Here is a 23148-nt window from a genome sequence, read left to right on the forward strand (position 1 = left end):
TCACAACCTAGAATAAGAGCTTGTTCTACAAATATAGTTAGTTACCCTCAAGTGCCTTTCCACTGCGGTTTTCAACTCTTCTCCTCCAGTGTCAGCTAGTTCAGTCTCTCAGACTTTCTTAAGCCACCTGTTTTGCCCCAGTGGAGAAAGTTATTTGACCTTTAAAAACACAAAAGTAATTCTGGAATGCTGCACTTGTTAAATGAACACAGGTAAGTGGAGGGAACTAAGCGTCAGTTCAGTTGGATGAAACTGAATCCTCTACTGAAGGGTCCCCAAATGACAGCGGGTGAGTAAATGCACACTAGGAATGGTGGGTGTGCAGAGAGGCCTCTTGCAAGCTCTCTGCCAGCTATAAAATACACAAGTATTTTATAGATGGAATACCAGTCAAATGTGGAATGTACCCATTAGAGATGCTTCCTCCATCTGATTACAGCCCAGCAGGGAGATTGTGTGGGCAAAAAAAAAAGCATTCGATTGTCGGTGTTGGTTTGGTTTCAAGAAGTACATAAAAGGCTGCTGCCCTAGGCTGCAGTAAAGGTGCACATCTATACGTGAATCTTAGGTCTCCTACAATAAGGGAATGAATGCGAAGTATTTTCAGGAGCATGACCTCTGTAATAAAACAATGCCTTTCAGTAGAGAAAAACCTTCACTTAAAAATCTTTGTAAAAATCATGATTGGAACATCTTCATTGTCAGCAAACAATATAGCAAAACCCAGACAAAATAAAAGAAATAAGTATTATGTGGTTTTAAGTCTTGTCATAGAGGAAAAGCATTAAGGAATCAACGGAAGGCAGAAAAGATGACAGCTATTTAATTTCCACAGTGAGATTAAACAATTTTAATCACTTACAAACATGGCTACTTTATTTTAGATACATGTGAACAGCTACAATCTTGAGCCTGAAAACAGAAATGACAGAAGTGGCAAGACTGCTAAGAGCGGGAGAACTGAGATGATCTGCCATAATCAAGCAGAGTTTAAAGAGAGTGTGAAAACAAACACTGGAGTTTAAGTAGTATACAAAATCTTTTGGAGACAGGAGAGAAAAAAATTGTTTCTTTTTTCTATTTCTCACACCCATCTACGTATGCCTAACGAGAAAAAAATCTCAGGAGACAAATTACAGATAATGGCTGTAATCTTATGTATACTTAATATCATCTTAAATTGGGCAAAGTGAATACACCTCTGTGTCAGAGAGAAAGAAGCTATTTTGGGAAATTAAGAAACAGAATTTTTATTTTGAAGCAATCATTAGTTGGTGGTACATCTGCTAGGTACATTAATTGAAACTGTCAAAGAATATTAGGATGAATACCATGAGAACCATGAGAAAACCCAAAACCAAGAGATACATTCTTTAGTTCTCTTCCCCTTTGGATGTGTAGAACATTGGTTTTGAAGGACAAAAGTAGAAAAAATAGTAGTTCCACATTAGTGTCATCTAGGTGCAAGCGTGTTGCAAAATCTTGTCTGTGCTGCTAAAGTTGCTACCACACTTCAGAAGGGGAGACACAGGCAAACTGGAAAGTCTGTCGATGGGTTTCATTAATCCAGCAGTCCTTACGTCTTAGGAATCATTGCTTTTTCCTTCCGCCTCTTGACTTTCCAGCAAGGCTTTGGATGATGGCACTTCTCCACCCTCTGCTCCTTCATCTAAAAAAAGACAGAATTAATTTATGACACACATTTATATGACACACATTCTTGCAGCTTTTTTAATGTAGCCAAATATTTGGGTTCACTGACCATCTCGGTTTGGATTGGCTCTTTATTACCACAGTCACGGGTGCTGTAGAAAGGGAGATTAACTTGAAAGATAAAGAACTTGCAGAGGCGTCTTCCAAAAGCAATTGCCTATTGGTGTGGACTTGCCTGCTCCTTGCACATGCTGATCAATGTGCATTTGGTTGTAAGAAACAGATTGGAGATAACTTTTTATTATTGTTATTCTTTTTTTCTGGGTCATTTCCAAAGTCAAGATAGAATATTGCATTCCTCTGAGCATTGCTTGGTTTCAGGTAGATAACATTACAGCTTATGAACACGCCAGTTATCTGGCTGACCTTCTTTGCCAAGAAATACCTAGGAGGATTCACCCTGTCTTCACAATATGAGGGGATTTTTTTGATACTCTGATTTGGAAGTTCACTCTTCCATAGGTTAGTGTTGAATGCTTACATGACTAGTATAAGTAAAAGCTCCCCAGTATGCACGGCCATAAGATGAACTGTTCCACCCTGTCACTTTTGATGCTCAAATTCTCTCACTGAGAAACAGGAACTCCTCTTGCCTTGATTTCTTTGCAAAGCATAATAATTTTCACACCACCTTCAAGTCCCACATGGCATTACTAGTGCTAATAGAACAGTTTGTATACCCAAATCTGAGACAGGCCATAACTTTTGGGGGCAAGGAGGGGTTTGCTCAGCATACTTGGCTGTACCGTCTTCCAAGTCCTATCCACTTTAACAGTCATAATCTAAGGGGTACATTTAACTCATAAGGCAGACAGGGTAGAGGTAAATGGTTTGTTAGAGGAAATCTAATCTTTTAGTTGGTAGCACTTATGTGTGTGACAGGTGCTAAGCTGCTGAGTGTATTAAGATAAACACAGTCACCTAGAAAAAAAATCAGCAAACAATAAAAGTTATTGTCAGAATAGTGCCCTAAAGCAGATTACCAAATATGAGAGGCCAGTATTGCCTCTTTGCTCTCAAATTTCTTGCAGACTCCTCCTCAACCTTTGGATCACCAGTTACACCAATCAATTGTTTAACATGGTTCCAGTATGGCCTCTCACCAGAACACCTGTGGGAGGTCTCAGCCCTCTAAAACTTACACACCATCAGAGGATGATGAGACAGGATACAGGTGGTCTTCATTTCAGCGTTAGGCTCTGAGATAAACAGCTGGTGCCAAAATCTCTCCTGTGCATCTCATCAGAACATTAATTTGGTGCGGCTTGCAGAGTACATGGAAATTTATATCACACAGCTGTGACACTTGTATATTCATAAGGAATATATGTGAAGTCTCTTTTCTCTTCTAAGCCAGACAAAAGGTATTAGCGCATCCTGTTCCCAACCACTATGACAGCAGCTGATGGCATTTTAGAAAGAGGAAATGTATGATCCAGTGAGCATTAGCTACATTTGAATCAAGATGGAGAGAGTCCTCCTCATCATTTCCCATAATCTTCATCGAATCTTTCGGAGTTGAAAAAAAAATGGGGCATGCTTTATATAGCCACATGTTCCATCTTCTCCACTTTTCTCATTTATCCAACCTCTTTGTTCTGAGCTGGAAGTGACTTTCTTGTTTTTTAACAACTTAGTGTTAAAAACAGAAACAGGCAAGAAGAGATGCCCGTTAGAGCCCCAAATGATTCACAAACTGTTTCCCTGTCACAGCATTTGAGCTTCCAAACTTTCTTTCCATTTTGATAAATTCTTCTCGTTTTGCTTGCTGTCATAACTTGCAACACAATGAGGCTGTAATTCCCATCTGATACTTGTGGAATTCCCAACCTCAAAAAGCATCCAAGCAGTCAGAGTGGACCTAACTGTATCCTGTGTTCATTTCCTATTACCACTACTGCAAACTGCTGATAACAGAAACTGCTCCTTCCAGGCACGCTCTGGCACAGCTATGTGCCAGTGACAAAAGCAAAGAATAATTCCATGCTCTTAATTGTTCTTCAAATCCTGGCAGTGCTGGTCCTTGTATTTGTAAGAAAGCATCAGTACATTTTGCTAAAACGAATGTAGCTGTGTTTCATTTCTTGTTCTTAATGCATGGGATGGGCACCAGGAGAGGAGGATTATTCTGTCTGGAGGGCTAAGTACGTATTTTATGCTGTGCTGTAACATTTCTTTTAACAAGACTTTCACTCCTTCATGTTTATTTTTATCCAGGTTAAGAAAAAAAAAAATTAAAGACAGAATTTTTGCATGCTTTAAAAACTATATTCTTTCCAACTCTTAAACCTTCCAGAGGCCAAAATGAAACACATGAGGAAGTTATCTACAGCTGTTTTATTCTTTTGTGCTTTGTTTAACCTGGTTTTGTGCATCTCCCTCAAGGTTCACTGCTCTGAACAATACAAAGGTTAGTTACACATAATGTAGCAATGAATATTTCAGTGGGTTGGACTAGTCACTTCACTTCCACAGCTCCTGACACGAATAACAATATAAATTCCCACCTACCTCCCCTTTGATAAGGGAAACAGTTCTCTCCTGCTGGTGCCTGACCCCTGATCATGGCACACGATTCATGCCAGGTGGAAGAGCTTTTTGGAATAAAAAAAACCATAATATTTGAAAACAAAGCATTAAATGTTAAGTGACTGTCTGTACTTTGGAATGGATTTCCAGTGCTCCAGTTGCACACACCTGGAGAAGATCTGTAGGGGCATACTTTTCATATTCCCAGGGAAAAATCTCTCCTTGAAACAAAGGAGTTTTAACTGAGGCTTATCTGCCACCATTGCGCCTGGACTCACAGGGCTCCCAGCATTACTTTGAACGTACTCTGACAGTGCCCAGTTGTCCTTCCCACTTTCCCTTCCAGATTCTCCCAGTTCCCCTCACTACTGCCCTGCAGCCTGAGGGTATCTGACCTTGTTGTCTTTCCCTTTTTTTCTTTATGTCCACCCTCCCTCCTTCATAAATCTTTGCCCTTTCCTTTTGCAAAAGTAATACCTCCTTCCAGCACCCATTCAGATTCTTGTTTTCCTCTCTTTCCGATGTTCAAGCCAGGATGTGGTCATTCGGTCCCTTCTCGCTCCTCCTGGAAGCAATGTTTCTACCTGCCCTCTTCTTCATCAGCAGTCCTTTGAGAGGCCCATGTTGGATTTGGATAACAGAACCCCAAATACGTTAATATAAACTAAATCATCAAAGAAAGAACAGCTTGTAATCAAAGGAATCCTTCCCCCCATGTCACTCCTAGCCTTTATGGTGGTTTAGGAGGCTGTGAATCTGTAAATTCTAACATCCTGCAATTCCTTCAGGCAACACAGAAGCAGGACATACATCCTCAGAGCCTGGGAATCCCTCCTATAACCTACTTCAGTTTCATGGGCCCTCCACTCCTCAGCACAGGTCTGCTTCCCTTGTGCTGCCCCCACACCACCAGTTGCAGTGGCATTTGTCACAGCAGCAACAGTGATGGGCCTGGGAAGAAAGCTACTTCCAAATCAGAACCTAAAAAAGTAGGGGCAACCCATGCTCAGGGCCAACCTATAATTCTCACCTCATAGGCATTAGAAACCAGATTTTCCCACATCCGAAAACCCCCCTGAAATCCCCCTGAAAGTACAAAAAACTCAAATGTGAAGACAGTGTTGATTAAACCTCTACTAATCAACTGAGCAACATATCAAACTAAAGCACAGGGCAAAATACAACACTGGTCTCAGATAGCAAAGTTGAAAGCCTAATAGCAGAAGTAAATCACTGTAAACCCTACTCTTTATGTATATGCCTGAGTTAGGATGATAGCAGTAATCAGATTAACAGTGCAGCTTGCTGTCTAAGCACAGCTTGTGCTAAATTATCTCAGTGCAGGTGCAGACTCTAATTTATAGCTGAGTGCTGGTTTTCCAAGCTCCTCAGCAATACAACTGTGTTTGCTCTTCCTCAGGGGAACTAGAATTCAGTTCCCAGCACCATTCCCCAAGCTGCTGAACACTGAGTCTGTGGGTGGATATGGCAGACTTAGTCTGGGTTAAAATTAATTTGTCTCATCAGGAAATACAAGTGCTAACTGCTTTGGAAGGTTGAACTTAATCATAAATGTAGAAATAAATATTAGTATTGATGTACAAACTGCATGCATGGTGGCAGAAGTCTTAAGGAGAAAGCAAAGGATGACTGTATAAAAACATCCATTTCTTGAACGTGCAGGCTTTACCTTCTGAAACGGAGAGCTCAGCCAGTTTGTGTGGCAGGTCTGAACTCCCAGCACCAGCAGGAGAGCCCAAAATGTCTGGTAAGGCGTTCCGGCGGCCTGCCCGTCCTGATGCTGCAAAATCTGTGACCACAGGCTCCACATCAGTCATTGCTGACTCCTTTCCTCATAGCAACATCTGCATATAGAACAAACATAAGAAGAAAACAGCTGTAGCCCAGATGGATGCTAATCACCTGTTCAGCAATACAATAGCCATAGGCTTTGCCCAGTGGGTCTTTTGTTATTAAAAGCCATATATTTCAATACTGAGTGCTTAAGCTTTATTTGTGCCCCAGAAGAAGATAAAAGAATCTCTGTGCATTTCCTTATGTTGCCATTTGCACATCAGACTAGCACAGTGAACAGCTCTGTACCTACCAGAAACCTGTGGATAGGTTCAGCAACAGCCCCTTCTGCCAACCACTTGTATGTCTTTTTGTGACCTGATCGCACTTCTTAAGCGGTTTTGCCATACAACCGCTTGGAAGGGAACTGAAACTCTATTTTGTCATAGTGTCTCTAAGAATCAAAGCATGTTTTCTTTATTATGAATCTTGTTAGAGCAAACTCTTCTCAGAGGAGCAAATTATACAAAAAGGATCTCTCAAAAAACAGACATAAAATTTCTTTATCTTGCAGACATCAAACCATCTGCTTTCCTGTGTTCCTTGTTAGCTTGGTTTAACCTCAGCTTGTACATGTGACTTTTATCTATTAAATAACTGAATCCTGGAAATAGTGCCCTCCATCCCTCTCTCAAAGCCCATTGAATTGAATGGAAAAACTCCTGCTGACCAAAATAGGCTTTGGATGAGGCATAGAGGAGTTTGCAGGATCACACCCCAGGGCACCAGCTTAAGTGAGAACGCCGGCCGCAGAAGGAGGTGATACTTAGCTGCAAGTGGCCCAGAGTGTGAAAACTGACATTAGCAACTGTATTATTAAGAATCACCATCATACCAGAATTGTACACAATCATTTCTGATAATTAACAGACTCATTTCTAATAATTAGACAGGAATTGTTCAATTAAAACCAATATTTTTTGTTCTGTGTGCAATGTGGGAACAGGAATGTTGTGTCTGTGTAAATACGGTCAGTGCTTTGTGTGGGAGGGGATACAGATGGGGCTGGAGACCAATCTGATGGAAGGCTGTTGGCTTTCGGTTGACAACTGGCTGTATTTAGCATAAGAATTGGATAAGGAAAATCTTAATCATTTTAGTGTTGTTCTTATATGAAGCAAGCATCATACTCCCCTTTCGAAAATCCCACTAAGGTTGGGAAAGATCAGTGCTCTCATTTCATGGACAGAAAAACCGAAGTAGGTAGAGATTAAACATGACTTGCTCTGATGTGCAGGGAGGGAGGGGCAGAAATTTGATTCCTGATGCTGACCTGGCGTTTCCAGCACAAAGAACATTTTCCTTTTCTCCCTCAATGTGCCTTTCAGCTGTGTCACTCCAAGAACAAGAATAAATATTCTTAATCTTCTTTGTGTCTCTAAATCCTTTGTAATAAAAGAAATGAATCCTTCTTGGCAAGAAATGAAGGCATGAGTAAAAACTGCAAGTCTGAAAGATGACTTGAACGTGCAAATAAACCACTGTATTTGACCAGTCAGTAACTGACAGTTCTGACCCGGAGATATAGCAGAAAGTTCCGGTCTTGCATGAAAACAGTCAGGTCAAGTCCAAATGAATCTTTTCCATAAGTAGCAAAAATATAAATACTATACATGGACATTCAAGAATGCAACTTTGAGAAAATATACAAAGTATGTCTATCAACATGCTCGGTTAGATACAGCATTATACTATGTATTCATTAAAATGGGTGAGGTTAGGGCTTGACGAGAAATATCAAAATAAGGAGAATGAATCCATATTTACAGAGTCTCATGGCTTTTTGTGGGTGTTCATATTTACTTAACTGTAGATATCCTAAATATATTTATCCACATGCTCACCAGAGCAAGTAAAGAGACTGTAAATTACACATCAGAATAGAAAATACTCAGGATCTCCTTTTGCTTCGTAAAGCTGTTAAAATTTGTTCCCAGTGCCAAAATACTGCAGTTGCTGCAGTTCCTGCCCATTTCAGTTCGGCCATTTAGTTGGTGAGACAATAACACTGCTGTGAGCTGACTGCTGTGCACATAAACATCTACAGAATGACATTAACGTCAAAACACACCACAGACTTTCTCAGACCTGTCTTGTGGATTTATTTGTCTTTTCTCTCCTGCGTGGATGTTTTGGTCCCTGAATGGCTTCTTTTTAAATGGAGAAAATCTGCTCTACAACTCATACTCTGTGAAACTACGCTCTTCTACAATGCAATTTCATCTTACCCACCTTCTGCACTTGTTTCAAATCCCTCCCTTTCCTTTCCAGCTCATCTCTTTCTCTCTTGATGTAATCTTCTTTCATTGCATAATACTAGGAAGATGATGAAGGACGTAGGCTAACACGCTTTCATGTATATGAATTTTGATTTATGCCTTTGATTAAAAGAGTGTGCAGAGACAAATCTAGAACATCTGTCAGAGAGAAAATCAGCTCATCATTATCCATCAGGCCGGTGGCCATAACTCAAACGTAGCTATCTGAAAATAATAAAAGTACACATCCTATATATGTAGCAGTTACCATTATGCTTTCAGCTTTTTTTTTTCTATACTACACTTAAGGTATTGGAGGCTGAGAAGACTGAGTTCAAAAGTTAAGGGCTACCCACTGCACTAGCACAGGATGACTGCTAAGTGTATCTAAAGACGAGGGACGACCCCAGCAGACTTAGAATTGACATTACAAATAAAAGCTTAAGTCCATTTAGGTCCATATAAATCAAAACTTAAGTCTACCTCAAAACATACGGCAGACCATATTCAAAATCGCTTGCTGCTGAACTTTAGATAACCAGCATTTCGTTCTTTAATGTTCTAAGGAGTTTCTTCATTTTCATTCTGATGTTCTCTTATAATACTAAGGCCTACACCTACACGTTCCTCATATGTTTCGATCTTTAATTTTTTTAACATATCCATCAGGAAATAACTATCTTTTGGCATCTTCTTGCATCTGTTATGTGTAGTATTTTTTATGCTTCCTCACAGGGTAAATAATAATCACAGTGTGCATAGCATCTATTTTCCCAATTCTGCTCCTCCTCCCGCTGGCAACATCTCCTTCAGCTTCACTGAACTCATTTTGCTGTAGCGTTATCCAAGTTAAAGATACTTACATCATAGCAATGCCTGCATGCAGTAGCTTCTCTCAGCTTCCAAATTACTGTTGTCATTTTTCTCCCATGTCACTGCTCACCAGCGTAATGGTGTGCAGCTCTAAAAGAATAGTGACAGATTTATGGGGCAAAAGGTTCCCAACTTCCCTGGCTCCCTTTTTTCCATAGTAAAAACCAGGCCACCCAAAAGCAGAAGCGGACTGGGTGGGAAACAGAGTTGAGCCAGGAAGCAGGCTGTTTGCAGAGGGTCAACAGTAGGAAGGCAGGTGGACCTCCCAGAAAAGCTCTCCTGCTAAAACTAGAGGCCAAAGGCTTTGACTGGCACGATAAATAATAAAAAAGTATCCCAACTAGTACTCCATCAGTACTCCATGGCACCAGACTAACTTTGCAGCTCATCAGCGGGCCTTGACACAGCACTAAGGGCTTTTCAGGAGTACTAGTTCATCTCCTCATACACACCTCTGAAACCCAGAGGCCACCCGCATTGCACAACAGACCACTATGGTGTGCAAGGGAGAAGGAAATGCGCTGCTCGGTCAAAACTGGCTACAACCAAAAGTAAAACTCAATTATTGTTGTCTATCAGATATTCAAGTAAGTGTCCTCAGACAAATCAATGGCAAGTAAACTATCAGTGGGTTTTTCTCTAAATGAGACAGCTAGTTCGTTAATCTTTCAATCTTCTTTTGTTGACAGCATAGCCAGCCCCCTGGGGGGAAATGAGTCACAGAAGCTGGTGAGAATTTATTTAAATAAATGACAAAGGAAAAGAACAAATAAGTCTCCTGAAACAACTTGTGTTGAGGATCAAGGGAAAAAATGCTTTACGGTGCTCATTCATAGCAGGTGCCATGGTCCACATTAAATGTCAGCGCTGTCTCTCCCTCACCCCATCTGTTAAGGAAGTAGATAAATCGCCACCATACATATTTGTGAAAGCTCTTTTTTCTTCTGATCTTTTTACTGTTTTACACAGAGACAAAATACTGGTTTTGTTCTGCGTGGAAGGACAAACTATTCCTCAGGAAATGTCAAAAGGTTCCTGACGTTGGTATTGTTGCAACTCCACGCAGAAGGCTGAAAGACCAAACACATCAGTCTCTGCCACTCAGGCACTTCTCTCCCCTCAAAAACTTTTCTCTTAGGTCTTAGGAATAGTCTCTGTCCGCACTATCAGTGAAGGCTACACTTCCCAAACGCTGTTCCTTTTGAATGCCCCTTAGTAGGAACAAACTGGAAAGCATGAAATCCTCTCACAAACACCTGAAAAATACAATAGCCAAGTAGGACTTTCAGAGCCAGAGTGACTGATTTTGTGTCTTGATGGTCTCTTACTGTAAGATGCATTTCAGCATCTTACTTTATTCAGAAAGAACTTTATTCCTGTGTGACTGAGACAAAAACCACATCTCTTTGTCATGCAGTTGCCATGCTTTCACATCCTCTTCTGCTGCATCTACAGCCTGATGGCTTTGCCTCCTCTCCCCAAAGATCTCAGAATAGGAACATTCTCATTATACATGCTCATGTAATCCTTATGCTTTATCCTGTACCATTACTGGACCATAAAAAAAGGAAAAAAAGCTAGGAACATTCATGCTTTTAAGGAAGACAGTCCAGAGATTATTATGATGACCAACAGTAGCCTGGGCACTCGCATAACAATTTTGTGAGAAAAATTTCTTTTATGTGTTTTTTCACATCAGTAACATTTGTAACACACTCATAAGCCTAGTGCTGGGAAGCACACAGAAAGATAAGCAAGTGGTCTTTACCATATCTATATCAAACACAAGAGTCTTGATTCTGTTTGGGGCTTAGGACACAAGAGACCACACATTTCTTAATACACAGAAGCAATAGAGCTAGCTATATGAAAGTTAGAGTGAATGGCTCAGGAAAAAAAGTAAATTTATTAGCTTTCAGGATTTTTAATACATCACTAAAGTTGAAACAAGAGTTCCTTTTATTATTTCGTGTTAGAAAGATAATTTGGGTTTCCTGTACCAATGGAGATGGCCTCTCTAGTGCATGTTCTCTGAAAAATTCATGAGTTGTTTTCCCATACAGGGAAACCAAATTATATCCCATCTAAGTAGATCTACAGTGCAGAAGCATGTCTGAGTCCTTCTACATCTACTGGCTCAGTCTGGATGTTACAGCCCAATTAACACACGCTATTTTGGGGATGATAGTTTAAAGTTTGGTATATTGTATAGCAGGTTTTCACTTTTGGTTCTTTTCAGTGTACACAGCTGGGCAGACATTTAACACAAATGTGTGTTTCTTCTGCTCTGGATACATGACCTACTCTACACTCTTGCACCAGGAGCAACATTCTTCCTGATAATGTGCAAAAATGGCTTCCATACATGATTTTTCTAGTCCCGAACTGGTCAGCCTGGGATACCAAGATTACACCATTCCTCCATTCCCTGCCTCAGTGCTCTCAGAAGCACTGAATGAAGGTCCAAGATCATGATCATGTCGTTCAGATGCTCCTCAGTTTGGGGCACTGAATCTGAAAACCTTGGCTAAAGCTGTAGGATAAAGACAGGAGCTGATGAATTTTCCCCCTTGGTGAGTCCAATTTCTAGATAAATCTTGTCTATGCTTTCAAGGGGAATGGTTGAATATGGGGAATTAATTTTATGAAGTATTAAGAACCACCTTACCAATCTTCAGCTCCAAATGCACCATGTATCTTAACTTTTGCTGTCTCCTGCATACAGTACCTAAAAAGTGCATGCATGCACTTGTATAGATACTGCAGCTGAAAGGACTGCTGTAAGCCAGTATGCCACGCCAGCATTATAGGTATGTATGGCATGAAACCACTTTCTATGCAAAAGAATGGGATTGACTTTTTTCTTGCTCAGACTGCTAGTTCAAAACTTTCAGTTGAATTTTCTGATCACTTCCATAAAGTCAATGTTATACTCATGGAAAAGACAAAAGAAAAAAAGCCACATAACTTATTAGTTATGCTGTTTTTACACTTTTGGATAACGCGCAGATACCATGGTGCGGTTCACCCTCTACAAACCCAAACAGAGCAGAACAGCTTACTGTGAGCTGGGTTTGACCCTGAGTACGCACAGTGCCCTGATGCACGGAAGAACACATTACAAAGCTAAGAGCAGTTCTAAGTAATGGTACCATTTTCCCATTGTGAAAGAAAATAAGGACAAGAGGGGAAGGGGTCATGATGCTGACAACTGAATCAGAAGTTATCTGCAGCAAGTAATAAACGAAGTGACATTAGCTGAAGGCAGTCAATACCAAGCAAGCCAGCAAGTCACTTTCCAAATGTCTCTGAGTGACCAAAAGCGATGACAGACATAAACTTTAGTTGACTTCACAGGAAACACAATTCAACAGGGAAGAAACTCTAATGTATCAGCTGTGCTGGAAAGAAATCAAACGCATCCCCTACTATGGAATAAGAAATGAAGCTCAATGGAAACAAACCAACCAACCAACCAACCTAATTCTTCCTCTTATATTTTGGCCATTCATCCTCACAGAGTTTTCATTCCTTATTGCAAAATGTATAAATATCGCCTGTCCCACATACCCATGAGTACACTTTCAGCCACAGAGCTCCACCCTTCCAAATCCTTTCTTAAGATTTGCATCTGGCCTGAAATCCAAGAGAAGTTTGACGACCCATGGGAACATACCCAAGGAGTAATTTAGGCGTTACTTAGAAATCATTTTTAAGGCTAATTTTGTAGAGGCCCTGCAACTACAACATCGCAGCTAACTTGTATTTATGATTTTTTTGTATTGCCAAAGGCATACAAGGAACTGAGTATTCTTACCGTACTACTTAGTCTTGTTACTAGTCATACACGCATCACACCTTTCCTCCAACCTCTCCCATCTCCTTGTTCCTCAGCCTTTGAACTTGAAATTCTTCAGGGAAGAATCAAGACTTTTTCCCTCTGCTTTGATACCTGCTGACCCAGCATCCCACGAATGCTTCCTACAACACAGACAAGTCGACAGCTACATAAGCCGGCATATGTGTATGTCTGTACTGTATTCTGTATTAGAAGCAGCAAGAGATTTGATTCTCTGCTTGCCAGCTCTGTGGAAGAAAACTAATCTGACAAAGCCACTGGGAAAGGCTGAGGCAGTAAACAGCTTGTGGCATACTGGAGTACACTTATACAATGCACTCTAGTAAAGCAATTAGCACACTGCAATATAAAATGCAATCGAGAGAAGATGAATTTACAATTTAGCAGATATATGAGAATGGGACAATCCTATGCACATAACCAACACACCTATGTACCCAAATTCTCTTATCAGAGAAGGCCCAGGTCTTCTTGAGATCTTACTGACATGAATGCGGAATGTTTCCATCTAGTTCAGAATGACTCAAAGGGTACTGCTATGGACAGGGAGTCCCCAGGAATGGAGATCCTTGTGGAAGTGCTTGCAGAAGAGAAGGAGTTGCAGAGAAAGAGGAGTTGCCCGGGAGCAACACGTGGGCACAAAGGGCTGCAAGTCCGGAGCACAAGGATGACAGAGAAGTAAGAGGCATGGGGAGCCTGTTATGGTGTTTTTGTACAGAGAGAAGGGAAGATTAACTGAGGGTCCATCTGAGATTAAGAAATGACACGTCAAGCTAAAGTAACATAGGAAGAAAGGAGCCTCTGGAACCTTAGTGAGGAAAAGGAATGAAATCAGTAATGAGGAGCTTCTTTGGAGGGCAAGCGGGATGGAGGCAGGGAGGAAGAGAGGCTTGGAAAAGTTTGGGGAGCATTTCAGGAGACCAGCTCTGCTGGAAGATGTGCACAAAGAGGGCCCTGCAGAGAAGTTATCAATTAGCAGCAAACTAGCTAGGCAGCAGTGAAACAGGCTTTTTTTTTTTTTTGCTTAAAGGATTATATGTGTAATTATCCCAGTATGCCCACAGGCAGAAAACCTAAAGAGTCTGCGCAAGAAATACAAGGGCAATTTACTACACCAAGGATTCTTTTTTTTTTTTTTTTGTGAGGGGATAAATTATTTTGTTAACATGACATGTGCCACAACGTCTAGTTAACTGAATACGGAGTACCTGTGATGACCTTTACAGACTGACGTTGTGCAGACCCCTCAAAAGAACAAGCAGTTGCAATACGAGCTTCAACACAGACATGCCTCTTTTTTGCCCTGCCAGCAGCTCCCTTCCAGGGAGAAAAGTCACTGTTTATTTCATATTCAGACCTCCAGAGGGTCTTCCGGAGGCAGAACTGGATTTGGGGAAAGGACACAACCCAGTGCATCTGTCCATCTGGCCGTTAGGTGGTGACCATCTGGCAGCGAGCGGGACCTGTGTGTGAACAGCAGCAGGCACCTTGCTTAGCCCCTAAGCCTTCGAAGCATGAGGCTATTTCCCTTAAAAAGCAAGGACAAGCTCTCAGAAGCACTTTAGTGTTTTAGCTATGCAAATGAAAGCTGATTTTTGATTTTATTATCTTTGTCATAGCCAGATAACATTCCATAATTATATAAAAAAACAGATTAATCATATCTTATTTGTATGAGTCTTCCTCTTTCAAACCTACGAGCTGTACTTTTTATGGCCTGGATCAGACCTGGAGAGCATCCCACCCTATGCATGGACTTCTACCCTGGTCAGCTTCAGTTGCACCTTACTGATGTGGAAATACTTGTGTTTAGCTGGTTTATAGTCACACCCCTTAGTGCTTCTTCACCTGAAGACAGGCAGAAGAGGATACTCTCTGTCTTGTAATAGTATGGTTCATGTCTGATGAGCACTTTGGAAGAGCTAAAGTGTAACCAAATCCAAGCACCATTCTTCTCCATAAGTTGTGGGTAAAACTTTCCTATTTTAAATTTTTTGGTTTTGCATTCTGGTCCTACAGTGCCAAACACACAAGGAGAAGTCACGATTTCCAGACCAAGAACTACTCATAGCAGTCTGTTCTAGTTAAAAACAAACAAACAAACAAAACCCCAAAACAAATAACCCCCCCCAAAAAACAACACACAAACCAAATTAAAGTGAAACTTAGTAAATAAATGCTACTTATTCAGAGAGGTCTTGATACAGCATTTAAATCAAAGTCAGCCTAATCCTCAATTCTATTGAGCAATCAAAGTACTAATGTACTAATAAAAGCTAATTTTATTTTCTTTAGGACAGCAAGCTGCAACAAAGCTTGCTTGTTTTTGTCATGAGTGATTTTGTAAATGGAAACACTCCCAAGTTTTTATTACTCAACTAGCTTCCTTAAGCACCAGCCTGAAAGGTAAAGCAGTTGAGAACTTCAGCTATTTCACTAACGTTTCTCGTTGATGAGAGAATCTCTTCCACCCTATTAACAAAAAGCAAATACCAGCCCAAGCGCTGCTAAGGTATCTTGTAGACATCACCCCAACACTATACTCAAACATGGTTCTTAGAGTCTTAGCAGTCTTTGCTTTCACCATGAAGCTCTACATAACTATTTCGCCCCATAATTATTTATTTTGTCTCTCACTTCTACTCCACGAATGATCTGGGTTTCTTGACCTATTCTTCTGGCTCATCCACAAAAGCTTCTGTAAATCCAATCCAAAATACTTCATTTAGCATTTTTCACTGGATAGGATGTTGGAAATAGAATCATGTTTGCACAACTCAATAAATGTTTAGTTAGTTAATAAAATATTAATATTATTTTATTAACTCAGTTCAAGGGTAGTAAAAGGTCTTTGATTTTCCAAATATAAGTGAACTATTGTAGAATAATTCTATAAAGCCATCTCAGCTTGAGGGAGAGCTGGTCTACCTGCAAGTTTTTCCAACTACAGTTTTCTAACTAATAGAAGACGCTTTCTCTCCCTAAAGACTTTGTCTTGATCATGTCCTTAGGCCACCACAGGTGCTGGAAAGTTCTACAAAATAATTTTGGGTCAGTTTGCCCTCAGGGGAAGATGAACCAACAGAGATCACTGTGCTTTTTACAGTAATTTGATGACTTTGAGTCAGCCCAGGCAGAAAACAGCCATTTGGGATGTGAAATCTAACCTAAACAAAATGGAGCTAACCCCCAACTGCAAGTCACCTTGGTGCACTGAAGCACCCTTTAACGAGTTACGGCAGTTTCCTACTGCTGTGCCCGACATATCAGTTAACATTGACAAAGATGAAAAGTCAATAGGACATATGGCTACATTTTGAGAAGTTATGTTATGCAACTTATCTGCACTGTCTTCTAAAATTGCATTTTAAATCTGGACCTTTAGTTCCCTGCTCTATATGTTCCATTTATATTTTATTTATGCCTAAGCACATATTTTTTGCTTCAGATACAATATTTCTTCAATATTAAATGAATCATTTTTCATTTTCATTTCATTCTCCAACACACATCATGCCTACTCTAATACAATTCCACTCAGGTCATATCCTCTGGAGTATACCTGTTCAATCTTGGCAGTAGTCCCGTTTACTGACTTTTATGAAATTACAGATAGAAAAATCGGCCCCATACCATGGTGACTCACCAAGACAATAGACTGAGATTCGAGAAATGTGTCTTCCCTTAGCCCTATAATTTAAGTTAAATAATGACCTTGATTCACAAGACTTGCCAATTATATTTACAATGGACTTTAACTTACAAATAAAAAAAATAAATTCATTCAATTACAATTCACTGAAAGATATCCTGATTGTATAGGTTTACATTTTGATCCTGCAGTTATGCATGTACATAACTATATCTAATTGCAAGGCTTCTGTTCCTTCCATTGAAATTTGATAATACAGACAGGAGACAGCACTAGAAATGCGCTCTTTAACGTTCAGGAGCAGATCACTGGCTCAGATTTGTCCCACTTGGATTTGGAGGTAAGAGTTGTCTCCAGCAGATCAGACACCTGCCAATGCAGTCCCTGGTTATTTGTCTGCACCAGGAAGTCTGTGGCTGCACCTTAACGGTCAGAGACCGCAGGGTATTTACATACACACACAGGCACAAACGATCAGAACAAGGCAAGTCTCAGATTTACTCCTTTGCCAGACAATTTTGAGACTGGGGGAAAAACTTACCAAAATTTTCCACAGAATAGGGAGTATGGGGGCACAAATATTTGAGAGCATCTGATCCTTAAATTTTCTGGGAGTGAGCCAGCTACCCCCTGCTCCACTGAATAGTACCGATGAAACAGATTTTCAAATAAATGAAAATAATAACCCCAAACCCACAATCTCTTGAGGAGTAATGGTGGAAACAAATAGGCTATATGATTAGCCACAATACACACTAAGAACTTTTTTCTTGCAACTTATTTTGGATTAATTTTACTCTTCAGGTGAAAGGTTTATCTGTGGTACTACACTTGCTCTGCCTTCCTATTTTTAGATGACTCCATTTGTTTCCTCTGCGTCTCTGCTGAAAGGATACGAGTGCAGAGGAGGGCAACGAAACTGGTGAAGGGCCTGGAGAATAAATCTTATAAGGAGCGATTGAAGGAGCTGGGACTGTTTAGTTTGAGGAAGAGGAGGCTGAGGGGAGACCTCATCGCTCTCTACAGCTACTTGAAAGGCCATTGTAGAGAGGTTGGTGCTGGTCTCTTCTCACAGGTAATTAGCGATAGAACAAGAGGGAATGGCTTCAAGCTGCAACAGGGTAGGTTTAGGCTGGACATTAGGAAAAAATTCTTCACAGAAAGAGTGGTTAAACACTGGAATAGGCTGCCCAGGGAGGTGGTGGAGTCACCATCCCTGAATGTGTTTAAGACTCATTTAGATGTGGTGTTAGGGGATATGGTGTAGGGGAGAACTTTGACTCGATGATCCCAAGGGTCTTTTTCAACCTAAATGATTCTATGATTCTATGATTGATCACAGCGATTTATAAACCTCCCGACTTTCGTGCTATTTCAGAATGTCTCTTTTTTCCTATGAGAATAGGCCTAATAGGTGAAATTCATACTAGTTATAAGCCTGAACAAGTCAGTGGAATTACACCTGGGATTCATTTGTTTAATTTCTTTAGCCTTTCAATATACTTCTCTTTTATGAAAGTATGAATCATCTCTATTACCCTCCGATGCCCTTAGCCTAGGACATTAAAACAACCTTCCTATCTTAGAGCTTCCTGGTTACAGACTAGTTCTGTAAAATAGGCATATTTCGATCAAAATTCTAGTAAAATATACGAAGGAAATTATTTTATGGTCTCCCTGAGCTTACTTGGCAATTGAGGAAAATTATTGTCTTTCAAAAAAGTAAGCCCTAAAAGCAAATCCCTACCTCTAAATATTATAGCCTATCTGTTGTTCAAGAACAAACATCAAACAGTCATTTCCAAGGAATGCACTGGGCTGGCAGTCAGATAATTGCCACACAGTTGAATTTAGTATTTTAAACTAATTCAATTAAAATGATCTCTCATTAAGGCAGATGGCTTTAAAAGAGTCTTTTCCATTTTGGTAAATGATCCTTCATTAAACATGCCCTGCTATCGAAACACCTGGGAAAAGTGCTTCAAATAAGGACCAAAAAAGTGCATTTATAACCCAAATGATGAGGCTGTGAAAACACCCTGAGATGACAGAGTAGAAAGTTAAAGTGTGCTTTTTATAAATGACTCCAATGAAGTACGGCTGGACCCTTAGGCTATTTTAGCTGAAAAGCCACCAGGCATAGAACTTTTACTTAACTTTCTTAATCTACATGGGCCATTGATGCTTAAGGAAAAGTGGAGGGATGGAAACCAAAATATAAGCAAGCCATGAAGTTTTGTTCCTATTTGTTATACAGACAACATTAGCTGGGAGGTCTGCGCACTGAATCTTTTGGTTTCAGAAGTTTAACAATCAACTTTCTTTTTCCTTGTCTTTATTATCTTTAATATATCATTTAGTCTGGTATATTCTGAGTGAGGGGTGGGTTTAATTTTGACATGTCAGACCAGAGCCGTTCTCCCACAAGGAGTAGCAAAAACAACAAGGAACATCTGTCAGAGCGAATGTTTTTACTTTGCTTTTCCCCTGGAGCAGAAATGGATAGGATTTTCCTACTGAAAACTGTTTTCCATTCCAAAGGAATCTGCACTTCCACTGTCTGTTGGAACCATGCCGTTCCTGAATCACAGCAATTTTAACAAAACTTTTCTACTAGGTCCAGGCAAGAGAGGGCCCGCTGACTGCTGCCGCAGAGTTGCCTGACTGTAGTCAGGGGCTGGCACAGGGAAGCAGGACAGTCAGCTCCAGTTACTGCAGATTAGGTGAGTGCTTTAATTACCAGGCTCTTCACTACCTCCTAAATTCTCATTTGCTGGTTTCATCCCTGCAAGCACACAAACACGACCTCACCGGGTTTCCTCGCCCTGGAAAGAGCCTGTGTGCAGCCCCGGTGGTACAGGACACTTCCTAAAATGCTAGGAGGCCGGGAAAGCCCAGACCTTGCTCGGCTTTATCACAGGAGGGTGGTTCCTTTGCATTCGCATCTGACAGTGAGGCCAAGATGGTCAAGCCCTGGCAGCCACACAGGCCATGTAGGAGATGGGGCACCCTCAACCTCAACTCTTCCCTCCCTTACCCTGAGAGATGCAGCACCAGCACCGCCTCCCCTCTTCCTACCCTCCCACGGCAGCAAACACCTTCCCTCCTCTTTCTCTGCCCTTCTACAGCAGCAAATTCACCCTCCACCGACATATACCCCCCCAGGACACTCTCACTCCATGCAGAAAGTGCCAGTGCCCCCCTCGCCATCCAGCCCCTCCCACCCTGCCCCACAGGAGGACCACAGCAAGAGCCTACCATGTTCCTGCAGAGGCTCTTCCCTGGGCAGCACGACCCGTGAACCTCCCCGTGGAAAGACTGAAGAATGAGCGATGCAACCCAGAGAGGGGAGATAATCACAGCTGCCATTTCACTCGCTCGCTGAAGGCACTCTGATGCTGAGGAACAAGGCACCTGAGAGAACCCGGTTGCTTAAAGATTACTGTTCAGCACTGACATTTTGTAGCCTTCAGATTTTATGTTTAATTGGAAATACCACCCTTGCAAGGTCCTCTTGGGATTTTGCAGCCTTCACGGCATTTGTCCAGTGTGTATACATAGCTGTGTAACACGTTGTCCGAGTTCAGGAACTGATGAATGCTCAGAAACAAATTTTTCCCATCTGCTAAGCTAATGACCTCTTCTAAAATGTCTATGAGCTGTGAACATTTCCTTTTTTAGCTTTGCCAGCATAATGATATTACAGCCTGGCACCCGGCAGTGTAAATTAATCTTTTTTTTTTCCACCCATTTTGTCTTTTTAAGCACAGGAAGGGAAAGAAAGAGAAAAACAGATAGGCATTATCACTGACTGAATCTTTTTGCAACCTGATATTTTTGTTTCTAGACAGATGAAACCAACACCAAGACCATTTTGGAGGACACACTCTACAAGGATGCATCTTTCCCAGAAACACACAGACCTAACTGCCTTGCTTAATGGAAACTCTGCAGGACTTTTGTTTGTGGAAGTACAGAGTTGAGCTTTTCAAAACAAAAACCTGGCAATGATACTGACTGACAAGTGCAGATCTTTGGGGGGTTGTGCTGATGTTGTTGCAGTACTCAAAACATTTACTCCTTGTTTTATGTACTGGCATTTACTTCTGCATTGAGACCTGTATCTTCAAAGGGTCAAAAATAAGAAGGATGCTTGCTGTGCTCTCCTGAAGAGTTCATAGCCTTAGAGACAGATGGTGGATTCCCTTTTCCTAAACTCCACTCAACACTGGAGATGAGTAGAGCCTACACCTCCTCCCTTGAGTCTTGCATGAATTTGGGTGGAGAACTGCAGATGGTGTGATTTCAGGGGACTCTTTTTTGGGGTTTTTTTTTTGCAGATGACCTCTTGTCCTTGAAGAGCTACGAAAGACTACAGGCACCATGGGAAACATTTTTCTCTGGCCTTCTCTGCTACATTTTTATGGCCCACTTTAAAACGAGTTGTTGAAAGTTTTGTTTTATTTTTATCTTGGGTTTTTCTCAAAAAAATGCAGAAATAGTTCTGAATTTTCTTGATTGCAGACAAAAAGACATGACCTTTCACTGAACAGACCCGTATGCTACACTCATTTTGAAACTACGGGTCACATTCTGTTCCTCATAACATCAATCAAATCACTGCAGACTTGTTCAATGAAACAGAGGTTTAGGAGAGAACTGGCCGAAAATGTATCTCTGCAGATACCCTCCACAAAAGCCCTGCTCATTTATTATTGGGGTGGGGGGAGAAGAAAAAGCAAGATTTGTTGCTGCCTTACAAGTTTTAGCACTCCTCCCTAAACTGCAAAGAGTTCCTCAAATTTGTGAGGACCATGTGAAGGCCGGGTCCAAGCCCAAGCAGCTATTTATGCTCAGTTCAGAGCTGTTCGTGGCCAGTGCTCCATCTCAGACTCCTCCTGGTCACAGAGAGCTGCAGAAACCTGGCTGTGATAGGGATGTCTCTACAGTACTGAACATGACAATCCATGTTTATAGGGCCAGATGAACGGTGGCTCTCCCTGGTTTCGCCTGATGAATCCCTCTTCCCCTCTGAAGAAGGAAGAGGCGCACTCACAGAGGAACTGAAGCCATTCCTGTACTTCTCATCAGGGAACTCCCTAAGGCACCGACAGTCAGAGCCAAAGAACAACATCTGAACATATGATCTAGAGCATTTTTTTAAAAAAACCTAACCACATTTATTATACCAAACAAGATTCTTACTCTAGTGCTTCAGGAGACAGCCTAGAAAGACAAAGATGACATCTGAGGTGCACAAAGCCCACTGAGCGGGAGAACACTGGCAAAGGTACAAACATTTAAATAATAGGGAACTTTTCTGTTTGCTTAGTTTGTTCAAAGCAGTATGGAGACAAGCACAGCTCTTTAACTAAAGTTCATTAGGAACGCTAGATGCTGATGAAACCTTGTTAAAATAGTTTTTAAAAGCCTCAAAGAGGTAGAGAACACAAATGGTAGAATGTAGCAAACAAAAGCATAAGAAAAAAAACTACTTACAGGACAGCAAAAAGGGGTTGATGAATACCAGAGACACCCAGAGACACTAGAATGTGATCTCAATGTCTGGCTTTCAGATGACTACAGCAAAACTCCAGGGGAAACTGAACTGTTGCCAAGAGGGAAATGAAACTTGAATACATTTAAAATAAATAAACAGGCTACAAATTCACATACAGGAGCACATGCCTTACAGGTAAGACTTCTGTACTTCAGCCTTTCCGTTCAGGGCATTTCTGGTACAAAAATAAATCCTTAACAACCGTGTCATAAAACGAATTCTCCATCCTCCTGTAAAGGAGGGCAAACGTACTGCTGCATTCACCCCAAAGGTGGCAACTGCTGCCTGGACACCATGTAAGAAAGAAAGTTGTGTCTGTTCAATGACATTCCACTATCCAAAGCAGTAACACATAACTATGGCATAAAAACTGCTTTCACACTGTAATGAGATAAATAATACTTTCGCCCTGCATTTTCAGCAAGTATCTACAACAGAGTTAATATTTCATCATCTAGACACGGATAGTTCCACAGCGGACAAGAAAGCTACCTGTAAATAACCATAATACTGTTTAATTTTGCATTAGCTGTCATCCAGTTTGCAAGGAGAACCGACCAGCCTGCAGGGAAGAGGGTCATCTGGTATGGTTTCTTGGCAATCTGCCCAATTCTGCCCCCCGTCAAAAAGCTAAGTACCTTCAAGTTCGCGGTTCAGGGATGCCTTCAGCCCCGCAGCGTGGTCTTTCTTGAAGAGGGGCTGGGCATGAGCTTCAGAAGAAAGCCACCGCTCGAGCTGGGGGCAATCACAGAGAAGATCCAGGAAGGTGCCAGCAGCTCTGGCTTCCACTGTCTCCTTGAAAACAACTTGCCGTCACACAACTACCAGAGAAGCAAATCAACACTGGAAA

The 23148-nt window shown here is 41.2% G+C and overlaps 1 protein-coding gene across 5 annotated transcripts in view; it reads right to left on the reverse strand.

The window, feature by feature from the left end:
• Positions 1-805: 805 nt before the first annotated feature.
• The window catches only part of PKIB (cAMP-dependent protein kinase inhibitor beta), a 59070-nt gene continuing 36727 nt past the window's right edge, over positions 806-23148 (reverse strand). For 3 of the 5 annotated variants that reach the window (XM_054195720.1, XM_054195723.1, XM_054195721.1), the window contains exons 2-3: positions 5933-6107; positions 806-1669 (exon numbers count right to left, since the gene is read on the reverse strand). In XM_054195720.1, coding sequence (XP_054051695.1) covers positions 1584-1669; positions 5933-6080 — 234 coding nt within the window. In that variant the 5' untranslated portion in view covers positions 6081-6107 and the 3' untranslated portion in view covers positions 806-1583. Of the gene's footprint in view, positions 1670-5932; positions 6108-22237; positions 22307-22936; position 23148 lie in introns of those variants that run through there. The other 2 variants (XM_054195719.1, XM_054195722.1) reach the window with 2 other exon arrangements.

This window comes from Rissa tridactyla, chromosome 3, assembly GCF_028500815.1.
Source record: "Rissa tridactyla isolate bRisTri1 chromosome 3, bRisTri1.patW.cur.20221130, whole genome shotgun sequence".
Classification (NCBI taxonomy): Eukaryota; Metazoa; Chordata; class Aves; order Charadriiformes; family Laridae; genus Rissa; species Rissa tridactyla.